Source organism: Echinops telfairi, unplaced genomic scaffold (genome assembly GCF_000313985.2).
Source record: "Echinops telfairi isolate 266 unplaced genomic scaffold, ASM31398v2 ScPeMD7_7424;HRSCAF=8462, whole genome shotgun sequence".
NCBI classification, from domain to species: Eukaryota; Metazoa; Chordata; class Mammalia; order Afrosoricida; family Tenrecidae; genus Echinops; species Echinops telfairi.
Window position 1 is genome coordinate 17,862,740 of NW_022111324.1, and position 13,067 is coordinate 17,875,806.

The 13,067-nt window shown below is 46.5% G+C and overlaps 1 protein-coding gene across 1 annotated transcript in view; it reads right to left on the reverse strand.

The window, feature by feature from the left end:
* Positions 1-13,067, reverse strand: part of ASTN1 (astrotactin 1) — a 402,092-nt gene that overhangs the window by 209,443 nt on the left and 179,582 nt on the right. The window contains exon 8 of the mRNA XM_004706713.3: positions 5,487-5,571. Coding sequence (XP_004706770.1) covers positions 5,487-5,571 — 85 coding nt within the window. The remainder of the gene's footprint in view (positions 1-5,486; positions 5,572-13,067) is intronic.

Consider the following 13,067-nt stretch of genomic DNA (forward strand, 5'->3'; position numbering starts at 1 on the left):
TTATCTCATCTAGGTCTCAAAAAATCAGAATGCTCATGTTTGCTATTTTTCACTAGTTAAGCTAAACAGTTGCTCCATTTTAAGATGCGTGTAGAGGGTATTTCTGGCTTAAAGTTGAAAGAATAGCTCAGGCCCCTATTTCAGTGGTGCATTCATCTTCCACGTGTCCGGTGAGTCTGAAGGTCGTGAGTATTTGGAATGGTCTGCATTTCCATTTCAGGCATTGGCTGGAGGTGGTGTTGGGCTTGCACTAAGATTACCCAACAGCAGAGGATGGCTCTTGCTCAGTTTTAGGGGCCAGCCTAAGGGAGGGTGGACTTTGCTCCCCACCCCCACCCCCCCAAATCAGTAGAAGCAGTTCTCTGCTCAATCTCTAGACTCCAGAGGGGAAGCGATCCTCGCTGATGGGCTCAGCTTACTGCTCGGAGAAGGATCTCTAAGGAATAGCCCCAGGGCACCATCCCTCGCTGCGGGGCAAATGGAATGATCTGGGATGTGGGTTGGGCAGGACAGAGGGCCTGAGGTCAGGCATAGTACGCCCAGGCCTCACTCGAGGTTGGGCACGGACACTGGATTCGGAGTTTGGGGATCTTTGTTCCGTATACAAATGTACAGTCTGTAAGCAGTAACTCCTGGGAAGGCGGACGAGAAGCCGACAGAAGCTGTGGAAATAGGAAACACCGGGGGTCATGGAAAGGCCTTGTTAAAGCCATGTGGGTTGTGCCAATGAGTGTGTACGTGTGTGTGCACGCACACGTGTCTATCTGGAAATTATGAAGAGAAGCCATAATAATGTGGGGTTTGTTGTTGTTGTTGATGTTACATTTAAAATGTACCCAAGGTACATTCTGCTTCTGCTGGAAAGAAGGAGGCATTCTGAGGAGCAGGGCCTCTGCAGACAGCAGCGTACAGCTTTGGTGAAACACCTGTTCGTTTTCCCCAGCAGGCTTCTTCCTGTCTCATGAATTACCACTCTACCATCATCCTTCAGTGTAAAAGGCTAGCGCTATTTTATATTCCTCTCGTGAGGAATCTTCTTGGTATTGCCCTCTGTATCTGAGATGCCAGAATATGAAACAAGAGTATTATTTACCGAGCATCTTCAAACTCATGAATTTAATATAATTACGGCATTCCGAAAGTGTATCTAGAGGCCCTTGGGTACATTTTAAATGTAACATCAACAAGAACAACAAACCCCACATTATTATGGCTTCTCTTCATAATTTCCAAAGTAGCGAAGTAAATTAATTTCCTGTTCTAACATTTTCTTGGAAATCAATCTCTCTTGCCTCCTCCACCTTCCATTATAGTTTTTGCTTCGTGTCTCTGTGACAGCTTGGCTATTTGTCCCTGTCCTGGGAAACTGATGGCAAACGCTGAGCCTCTCCTCTCTGGTGATGGCCCTTCAGCCGCCGCGAAGGGAGGCTGAGGAGTTCTTTGAATCGGAGCCAAAAGACGGGTCAACCCACGTGCTGAGCGTGGACCTTTCACGGAGTCCTCAGTCTGGCAGCGGTGCCACGGGGGTGTGTTGTGGCAGGAAATGATTGATTTTGTTGCCAACCTCAAAGACCCAGGCTGTAACCTCACCCAGCCCATGTTCTTTTAATAACCCATTAGAAATCTGTCATCCACGACTTTGTTTAAATCTTCTTGAAGCTACTTTTATTTTCAGTGAATAGGACCTTCTCGTGTAAGGAGTTCAATGCTTTCACAACCTGCCATCTGAATCCTGTCACCTGAGTGAGCCAGAGCAAGCAGCGTCCCGACCCACTCAGCGTATCCATGTCTCAACCGGCCGGGTTTCTCGACGCTGTGGCTGCAGGTAGACACGAAGTCAGCCAGATAGGGCCACCATCCCCTTGATTTGTGCTCCTTGAAGGTACGGTTCCCAGTTTGCTGTTTGTTCTTGTGTAGGTGTATCTACAGGATAATTGCAGGAGCAGGTTTTGCTTGGAAAATCAAGGGAAGTAAAAATAGTGCCAAGGGATTTGGTGTGTGTTTGCTTGTTTTGATGTATTATGAATGGTCTAGAAAAAAGTCGGATTCGGGAAGGAGACAGGAGTCCTGGTGGTGTAATGGATAACCTCTTAGCTGCTAAGTGAAAGGTCGGAAGTTTGAAAGGCCTGGGAATCTGTTTCTGTGGAGATTACAACCTAAAGGGGCCCTTGGTCCACTCCATCGTAACCTGGTGTCGCTCAAAGGCTTTCAACAAGGGGGGAGTTACCCCACCTTGGAGCATCAGTGTGCGTGCAATTCACAGACACCCTGGCGCTTCATCAGACAAGGAGTGTTCGTGAGCCCAGCCGTAGCAAATAAGACCATCTGAAATCTAGCCCTTGCACTTATCACCCACCTCCCCTTCGCTGAAAACTTCATTCTTAAAGCGACATTAAGCTATTTATTCCTGGAAAGCATCTCTTTGTTTTCATGCCCATAGCAGGTTGAATGCTAGTCCTATTTCCATGCGGAACCAGAGAAAATGGGGCCATATTTGTTAAAGAGAGAGGAAGCCAGAATGAAAAGAAAAGATCTTAGTGATGTGAGCAAGTTAAGGGTGTTCAGAGGAGTGCATCCTGGAGGAGCAAAGGGGAGAAGGCACGCAGAGGTGTAGGGGATTCAAAGAGGGAGGCAGAGCCGGGAGAGATGCAGCCATAATTCCTATCCACCTACCCATCAAAAACCACCTCTTCTCCGAAAGTTCATGAGCAGACATGATCTCTAACAGCCTGACCCACCAGAAGTATTGCAATGAATGTTTGTGGAAAGCATGATGGGTAGGGGCATAAACGATGGAGCAGAGTGGAGAGAGGATGTCTGTAAATGATCCGGGTTACTCCCCTGAAAAAACGGGAGCAAGAAAACGTCCACTGAGCAGGAAAATGAGACAAAGGGCGGATAAAGTCTTCTCCACCCAAACCTCCCTGGGTAACTTTCTGTACTGGTGCCCTTGATCAATTTTCTTTCTAGTTTGAATGTCACAAATGTTTATTGCTACATTTTCTTCTGGTACATTAACCTAGAGTTTTCGGCGATGGAGTGGGTTTTAACTATTATTGGCCTACGATTCCCTTCTTTTGTATCAAAAGAATGCACCACCACCCCTCCCCTCCCATGCAATAAGGAATGCTGTAGGAAAAACATAAATACACATCTCCACCTTCTGGAACGTTAAATAAAATATTCGAGAAAATCAAACCGACCATTGATTTTTTTCAATAATAACCCAATGTGTGTCATCAGCTGGCAATCTATCAGGCAGTTTTCAATTTAAGTGACAGTCTGCACAGTCAAACCCCTTCCCATTAATTTTGTGAGAATCATTTAAAGAAGAATGGCGTCAGATCCCCGACTGAAATCAAGATGTGTGGCATCTTCTGCTTTGCGTTTATCTGGTCACTTTAGAAGGAAAGTGTGCTCATTTGTTTGGCACGTTAAAAAAACAACAACCTCATGTTGCTTATCACTCCCGGTTCCATTATCCACAAGATAGTCACTTTCCCCTCCTCCTCACAGTTGCTCCATTATTTTGTTAGTGTCCAGAAGGAGACTCTGTAGACAGTGATGATCAGAGAATAATGGAAATTAGAGATGGAAATGACAGATTAGGTCTCCTTGTCTATTTCCTGAGGCTAATGTTCCTGTCAATCGGTAGCTCCCTGCGCTAGCCTGTCTTGTTTTAAAGGACACCAATGCTGGGGCCTCCACCATTTCCCTTGAGGCTCCTGTCTACGTCCTAAGACTGTCTCTACACACAGCCAGAGGGAATGACTAAGGCTTGTGCGATTGCCAAGGGAAGTCGGGCCCATCCTCACACGATCCATCTACAAGGCAAGAGTTGGGGAGGCTTGAGCTATCAGCCACCAAACACAATCACTGAAGAGAGCCAGCCTCGATCATTCAGGGCAAAAAGTGAAATGATAGTTTCCATCAGCAACAAAGTCGAGGGCCAACAGATAGAGAAATGGTTAACTTTGCCTTAACAATATTCTCCCTGTAAGAATCCCATTCAACTGAAATTCTCAATAAGATTATCACACACACTGAGATTCTAGCTCCCCACCAACGATGCAAACCTTTAGAGTCAAGGGAGGAGGTGGTCTTAGCCAACAAGTCTCCTGGCTTTTGAAAAACATAGCAGGTCTGTTTTTACGTACTGACCCTGCTACAAATGCCTTTCTCTACATTTTGTAGATTCTCTCTGATATTTTCTCAAATGTAGTCAAAACTGAGCAAGCTTTCGTTTGCACTAACAGAAAAAGTTTGTGGCATTTTGACTTCCCTAAGCTTTCTGACCCATGACTCAAATTTCCTTCCCCTAACTTCATTCTCGCCTGTCCTTATCCCTCCATTTCAACCCGTTCCAGAACATTTGCCCTCTTCTAACATCTGTGGACATCTATCATGTCTTGACTGAGTCATCAGCTGGCCAACTTCTCAGAGTTGAGTTCTTCTATTCCTTAGTCATAAATCACTTCCTTGGGCTCTTCAATCATTTTTATTGCTCTTCTCCAAACTCTTACCCATTTGTCTCCATGTTTTTTGCTTCTAGCAATCCAGGACTATATTCAATAGTCTAGGCTGTTTCACCAGAATCATACAGAAGGGGCCGATTACCCACCTCTGGGATATGATCTCTCCATGGATATGCCTAAAATTACATTGATTTTTGGGGAGAGAAATGAAAGACTGAAAATATTCCCACCTGGTCAGGCTGCAAACACCTATCTAAATTGCAGTCCATGTAATTATTCCAGGAGGTCTTTTGTATTGATTTGTTTCTAGTTATTCCTGTTCCATTGATTGTTATTATTAGTTTGCAGGTATTAACTGATATCTGCTCCTAACCCTGTCTCGGCTCAGCCAGTGCAGAAGAGAAGCTCTCAGCACCTGGAAAGTCTCTTTAAAAAAGCCACAGGGAAGGGACTACCTTTATCCCATTCTAGCATCTTCCGAGAGGGAAGCAAAGGTTTTGCAGAGGCACGGTAATTGGGCATCAGGCAAAAGTCCTGTTTTACTCATTACAGAGTCCTCTCTGTGTCTCTGCACTTCACCCCCGCTGACAGTCTTGGTGAAAACAAGTGTCTACTCATGTCAGTTTTGCAAGCTCATCAAACTCTGGAAGCGCTACAGTGGGATCTGCGTGGCTTCGTGTGTCCCCAACACGCTCCTCAGCTAAGCTCTGCCTGTGGAATCCGCGTGGCTGGCAGTGGTGTGCAATAGAAGAGAGGGCCAGCTTGACTTTCAGATCCGGGCTGGAGGCTGCGGGGCTGCTACTCAGAGGCATCATCCCTTGCCTCGCAAATAGAGAACACGATGAGATGGACGTCATTGGAATGGTATAAATATGGAAATGAACAATGCTATTTTTACACATTCGCTGTTCAGAATATAACCACCTGTAAGCTTTATTGCTGCCCATGCAGTTGCTCCACAGCATGTCTGTGTAAGACAGGGGTGCTATCTTGGGAACCCGCTTCACTTACCCCTGGTTTGTGCCCCATTCGTTCCGAATGCAGAGGTGCTTGTGGACTGGGTCCTTCATGTAACCTTCGTAGCAGAGGCACTCTCCTTAGAAACGGGGTAAGAAAGAAGAAATACGAATGGGTTGGTTAACATGCCTGTGTTTCAGAAAATTAGGATGACATGGTGCGATTAAATGCTGCCACTGTTGGGGGCACAATCACAATAAATCCCATTATATAATACTAGAGTCATCCCCTCTTCCCTATCCACCTGCATACATATACCCATTCATCCTCATTTTCAATCAGATGGTGCTATTGACTGGCTCTCATAGGAATCTCATATTTCCAAAGCACCAACTATGTATGCTCTGTAAACAAAGATCAAGAACTCTTTGAAGGAAGGGACATTTTCTTTGTTCATCTTGATTTCTACAGGAAACATTTCAGGTGATCAGGAACACAGGTGATCAGAAAATGTTCAAAGGAGTAAATTCACCAATTATTTCCAATACTCCTGAAAAGTAGGCATTATTAGCTACTTTATGCTGCTGTGGAAAACTAAGGCTTGCAAATTTTAACTGATTTGTCAAGCTCTGGTGGCATAGTGGTTACATGGCAGGCTGCTAAGCTCCAGGTCAGCAGTTCAAAACCACCAGCCGCTCAGCAAGAGAAAGATTAGCTCTTCTATCCCCATAACAAGTTACAGTCATAGAAGCTCACCTGGGCAGCCCTACCTGCCTTCATGGGCTCCCATGATTCAGCATTACTCGATGGCAGGGGGTGTTTCTCAGTAGGAGCATTAAGGTTTGAATCTGTGTCTGATTCCCTGGGTCTTTGTTTGTTTGTTTGTTACCCACAGAACAACTACTACATTTAGAGGAGGCCACCTCTAATGGCCATGCTTTTTGAAAGATATTTACCTATGTTTTATTGGCTATGCAAAAATCTCCACTTGTATGCATCATAACACATTATGGGTAACAATGCAAAGAATGGGAATTCCAGAACATTTCATTGTGCTGATAGGAAATTTGAACATAGACCAGGAGGCAATCATTCAAATAAAAAAAAAAAAAAGGAACACCACAAGGTTTAAAAACAGGAAAGGTGTGTGGCCACCTTGTATCCATTCACTGCAATCAGTCCGTGTGTCGGCTGAGAAGTTTGTATATCTGAGAAGATAGAAGATGTGAAGAACATGGCATCAAGTCGGGAGGAAGAATCACTGACAATCTGTGACATGTAGCTGACACAGCCTTGATGGTTGCTTTCCTAGACGGATAATTTCTGATGCATGGCTTGTATCCCTAAACTACTGAGAAAACTTCCACTAAAGCACTCGTTTTCTCTCTCACTGGCTGGTTATTTAATTCTTAACTAGTGAAAGAACAAGATGTGGCTTCCTGAAATTTGTAAATCTGCCCAGAGGAGACAATGGATAGAGAGCTTCTCCATTGCCCAGAGGAAGAGATGCTTAAAAGAATATAAAAATAGAATAATAGCTCTGGGTGTGCTTTTCTTTTTCTGAAGATAAAAACCCCATGAGAATCAAGAGAAGGAGCCTCAGAATTAAGGGAGAAAGGTTTGAGCCAGGGTCTGCGAAATGAGAATTTTAGCTCATCTCGAGACTGAACCATGAACCAGGTAACCCTCATTCTCTCCCCTGATACTTGCTCTGATGGATGTGGTAGGGAGAGTAATGAAAATGAGTAAGTTATTCATTTATATGGAGGGCACAGAGAGTATTAGATTAGTACTTGGTTTCCTGAATGGCAAAGGCAGGCTTCCACATGGGCTGGATTCACAATGAGCTCAAATTTACTGGCTTCAGTGGTGTTGAGCGATATTTGGAAAGGGTCAGGGAACTATGAGTCACATAGAGAGAAAACTAGTTTGAAATTAGGTAGTTGATGATAAGGCTGTGGAATAAAGACCATGTGTCTGATATAAATAAATATAAAGAAGGTATACATAAGGAGGTCAATGGAAGAAAGTACAAGGGGTCTGGCTTTATACATTTTTGGTTCCAAAGAAAGCATGGACTCAGGACTATAAGCTACACAAGGGGATGGGGCAGGGTCCCTCTGTGAACCCCCAAACCTAAACTGTTGTTGCTAGCTGCCATCTAGTTGGCTCCCAACTATGGAGACCCTATGTACAATGAGATCAACTATTATGGTCCGCTGGGTTTTCATTGACTGCTCTTGGCAAGTAGTTCGCCAGGTCTTTCTACCTAGGCTGACTCAGTGGGTGAGCTCCACTTAAACCTAGTTAGCATCAGAGCAACAGGCTATGTTGTCCTCGGAGGGACAGGTGGTGCCTGTGCATCAACCGCATTGGCCAGGAGTAGAATCCAGGTCTCTCACGTGGAAAGGGAGCATTCTCTCACTAAACTCCCACTGCCCTCCACATCTCAGGGCTGTTACTAATTGCTCTTGAGTTGATCTCCGCTCACAATGATCCCTGTGTAGGGAATAGAACTGCTCCATCGGATGCTCAAGGACAAAACCTTTGGGAAGTAGATTGCCAGGCCTGTGTTCCAAGATGCCCCTGCTGAGTTCAAACCCCCAATCTTTCAGCTAGCACTTAAAGAGTTGTGCCTCCGAGGGGCTCCTCCTCATACAAGCAAGCTTTCCATAAATACTTGTGAGACAAAAAAAGTGATTAAGCTAAGCATTTACCCTGAATTCACATGGACTTCTGCAGACTGCGAAGTCTTTGTATATAATGCGCCCACACAAATAGTGTGCACACCCACGCAAGGTGCATAGGAAACCAATGAGGAAGGGGCTTTTGCAATTTGCAAGAAACCATATAATGGACACTTGCCTTGGTGTAAACCTGTGCTAATAGGCCGAGGACCCAGATGTACTTCTCTCTCGGTGGAGGATGTGCTCTTGGTTGTCCTTGGGGACATTTGCGTATGAGAGTCAAAAACAAAACAGAATCAACCAGGAAGTCTTCTCTAGAAGGTGGCAAGCCCATCATTCCGACTCTTGGAAGAGTCTCGGCTGGACACCTAGTCTAGAATGAAGGACTGACAAAGAAAGAAAGTCCTCTTCCACACTTGGGGTCTAATCACTCCAAGGCATGTCAAAATAAATGCAGGCACAACTCAGTTCAAGCCAAGCCTTATTTTCCTAATGATGGCAACACCTTTGGTTTGTGGCATGCATTTACCTTTCCCCAATTGCATTCATAGTGATTATCTCCTTATGAGGCTTCCTTCATTCATTACCATGTGGGGGCACACTGCCGTCGGCAGACAAAGCTCCTCTCCATACCATGGCACGTGCAGCCCCAAGCCAGAGGAAAACAGACATTGTAAAGCACATCAGGCTAGAGTTTGAGGATGTCCAATATTTTGCCACTCAAAGTGGTCCTCCTTTCCAGAGCCCACCAAACGTCCTTCTTCTGTATGCCTCCTCCAAACCAGCTTGGCCATCTATGTTGAAGGGAGTTCAGAATTGACGAGGAGGGTTGCTATGGCAACCAACTGTTCAATCTTGACTTTAAAGAGGGGTTTCATGCAAGCACAGGCTCTGACTGTTAGCTGTGAATTTTAAAGACCCCACAAGGGTGTTGGCTGCCCTCCTAAGCTAGAAGTGTTACAGTCGCTGCATCTGCTGTGACAGATGGTGGGGAACACATGACGCACCGACTCTGTGGATGTACATAGGAATCCAATGGAGAGGCGTGCCGCAGCCACTGAGAAGTGCCCAGCCAGGAGCGAGCGAGTCTGAAAGAGGCAATCTGATCACAGAAGCGATCCCATCACAAGCAGTCACACAAGGCCCTGGAGCAGAAGCAAGCCAAGAGGGGACCGGTGCAGAGCCTGACACTGCCTACGCTTCACTCTGGTTTAGCACCTCGAGGGCAAATGTCTCCGGTACTTTGTATCCTGGACCATGGTCCATACCTCCATTACGTCCCATTCCATAGTTGAAGGCCTGGGGTGCTCATTTCATCCAAGGATGAGTGAAAAACCATCGGTTGTGAAGCCAGGGCTCAGCAGACAAGACTGGGTCACCATCGGTTCCTCATGAGGTAAATGCAGTCCCAGCTCCACAGCCCTGAGTCACCTCTGTCCTGCAAATCGCTATTAACTTTTATTAAATGGATTTAGTATGCTTTGTCTAAAAGGGGGAAATCTTTGTAAGACATCTGGACTCAAGGAGTGTCTATTATCTGGTCTCCTTCCTCTGGGGAGACATCAGGCAAGAGGCCGGCTCAAAGCCAAGCAGCCCCACACAGCTGTGGGTGGGGAGAACCCAGGAACAAAGCACAGCAAAAATACAAACCGAGGGAAACCATCTTCAGTGGAGGCAGACAAGTGAGTTTGGAATGAGTGGGTAATCCACATGGCAGGGACAACATGAGGGCTCACTATCCTGCCAAACTGGGTTCAAAAACCAGGCAGAGCTTTAGCAAGGCCATGGTTCACAATCTGCAAAGAGGAGGCGGGCTGGGGTCCAGTCCTCCTTACCAGGTTTTAGAAAGTTCTACATGGTTGGTTCTGGCCTATGGAAAGACCTGGGATTCAAATTTGGTAATGGGAAATGGCGTTCGATGGCCAAGCCTGGTAGGGCATGGCCAAAGGAGCTGTTTTGTGAACCATCCAAGCCTCCAACGTGGCAGAACAAAGGCCAGGCACTGACTGGAGAGAGAAGTCACCGAGGCTGACAGTCAAGTAGCTTGTTGCCATCGGAAACACGACAACAACCACAAACACAAACAGCCACAACAAAAGCCTTTAGAAACCCCGGGAAAATGAACTTGTGGACTTCCAGGAAAAGGTCTTGCCAAAGAAGGAGAGAGAGTGTCACGGGTCAAGCGGCACTCAACAGAAGATAGGAGTGGCTGGCAGCACCGCAGGGTGAGTTGACCTTGACCGGGTCGGCTCCAAGTCAAGTCAGGAAATCTGTGGGCCTTGAGGGTCACAGCAACCGCTAATATTTGCTAGGAGCACCTTTATGGAGTACTCCAGAGGCCCCTGAACGTCCCTCTTCTATACTCCTCCCACAAGCCGGTTTGCCATCTACATGGAAGGGAATGAAGAGTTGATGCAGATAGTTGCTATGACAACCAGCTGCTAACCTTTGACTCCAAAGAGGAGCTTCATGCCAGCGCAGGCTGTGCATTTCCTGGAGTCTTGTGATAGCACAGCCAGTGCAAATGGTTACAGTGACCACCTGCTGCCCCAAAGACTGGAGGATGGAGTCCAGCCAGAGGCACCCGGGGAGAAAGGCTTGGTGGTCTGTTTCAGCAAACACCAGCCATTGGAGCCATGTGATGCAGGTCAACTCTGACACACAGGAGTCACCATGAGTCAACATCAACGGTTACTGGCTGACTCACTGACATTGGGTCAATTCAACACATGGTGAACCTGTAGGACAGAGTCGAACTTCCCCTACGATTTTCAGAGACCACATCTCACTATAGGAGTAAAAAAGCCTCATCTTTATCCCCAGGGGGGCAGGTGATTTTGAATTACTGGTCTTGTGGTGCCACTCGTTAGTTTACGGTAATCTCTCTGTTTTAAGGTCAGTTGATTAGCAACCTTAATTCCATTGGAAACCTTGATTCGCCTTTGCTAGGTAAGATATCATAATCACAGGTTTGGAGAAACAGGGCATGGACATCTGTGGGGTGTCATTACATTGCCTGCCGCACCCAGTACTCAGCACCACTGTGCAGATGATGGATAGACACTTGCTTAGCTTTGGGAGGATGTCTGTGGAGAGCTCCAGGCACCAGAGGCTGCTCCTTTTCAGGGACCAAACATCTGTGAGTATGTGTGTGTGCGCAGTTCCACATATCCACGTGCACTTGCGCAGTTCCACATATCCATATGGGCAGACCCCTCGGCATGGCTGGGAAAGCACATGTCCCAACACCATGACATTTCCAAGTGAGCTAGCTGGAGGGATGCAAAAATAACGTTGACTTGACTTCCAGCCAATTCCCACACTCAGCTCTTTGGAGAGACACTCTGGGATGGCATGTGGGAGGCAATCAGGTTTCTTACTGAGGAGCGTGTGGGAGACCATATCATCCCATGTGCAGAAAGAAGCCATGCAGGGGGGCTTCCCAACTCCAGCATTCATTAAAAGAAAAGTCTTTGCAACCTCCTTTCTGAGTTGCTATGCAAATGGAAGATGGTGCACCGTCATACTGTTGCGGGGATTGGGTTCTTATTTTTAGCCTCCTTCCATGGTTTTCTGATTGGAAATGCATCAGTTGTCAAGGATACGGGGAAGCCACTGAAAGGGGATGACTTCCCAAAGTCATTTTCAGGTAGTATTAGAAATTAGACATCTGCAGGGGACTAAAGTGTTAATGGGAGCTCTTCGGTTTCTGGCATAGGAAGCAGTGACACTAAGTAGATGGTGCTTGCTTAATCATCTTTGAATGGCACATGTGTTGGATCTGCCATGTCTAGGGAAATTAAGCAACCCTTTGTAATCCCACCTCTACTCTGACGTCGTGATGGATAAAAAGAGCCTCTGTCTTCCACAGCTGTGAGACGTAGAGCAAGTTGTGTAGCATTTTCCGGCGTGCAAACATCGAGTGAAATAAGGAAGCTGCTTCAGCTAGCTAAACGGTTTACAGTTGCCTGCTGACCTGAAGGCTGGTAGCTTCCACCAGAGGTACCATGGAAGAAAGGCCTGGTCATCCGCTTTTGTTAAGATTATGAACAAGAAAACTCTACGAAGCAGTTCTGCTCTAGAGTGTGTATGGTGGGCATAAGTCAGGATCGACAGCGATGGATTCGTTCTTTGTTTTGGTTTAGTCAAGCTCATCAATAAGACCCTTTCCCCCCTTAAAACAATCAGCTCCCTCTTTCCCCATCCAGTTCTTTGAACCTCCAGTAGAAGCATCTGAGACTCTCTGAAGATCACTGTTCTCTCAGCAATGAGTTGAATGACTTAGACAAGCTCAAAACCCCCTAATCCACACCATCTGCAGATCGGGGAGACCAGAGACCAGCTCAGTAGCATGGCGAGGCCCCACCTCTGAGATTGGCTCTCTGTCTTCTTTCTCCCTAGAACACTGGCTTTGGGGCCCGGTGCTCAGTCCATCTGCTCGGCTTGGTGTTTGCCTGGCAGCGTGGGAGGAGCCGCGAGTAAGCGCAGTCTTAGACATCAGATGTTTCAAATGCTGCACTTCTCCTCCAGACGGGGCCTACAATCTCTGTGATGGGCCCACGTAAAAACGACTTTTAGAAAAGAGAAGGTGAACCGGAGGCATTGCAGTTATGAATTTCTCCCCAAAAGAGATGTAAAATGATTATGAAGGAGTAGGGTCCGCGGTGCTCAGACTTAACAAGATAGTTAGCAAGATCTGTGTGTCACAGCACCCAGAGAAGAAGGGGAACAGGAGAGAGAGAGAAGATAGCATACAGGGTTTGAGAAGTTGGCTCCTGTTATAAATTGGACTGCACCGCCCCCCCTCCCCCCAAAAAAGTTATGTTGAACTCCTGCCCCATGGTATGTCGAACATGAGCCTACTGGGAAATAAGATTTCAAAGACGCCCTCAGTTAAGTTAACTTGAGGGCATACCGGAGTCAGAGAAATCCTAACGCAATGCGAGTA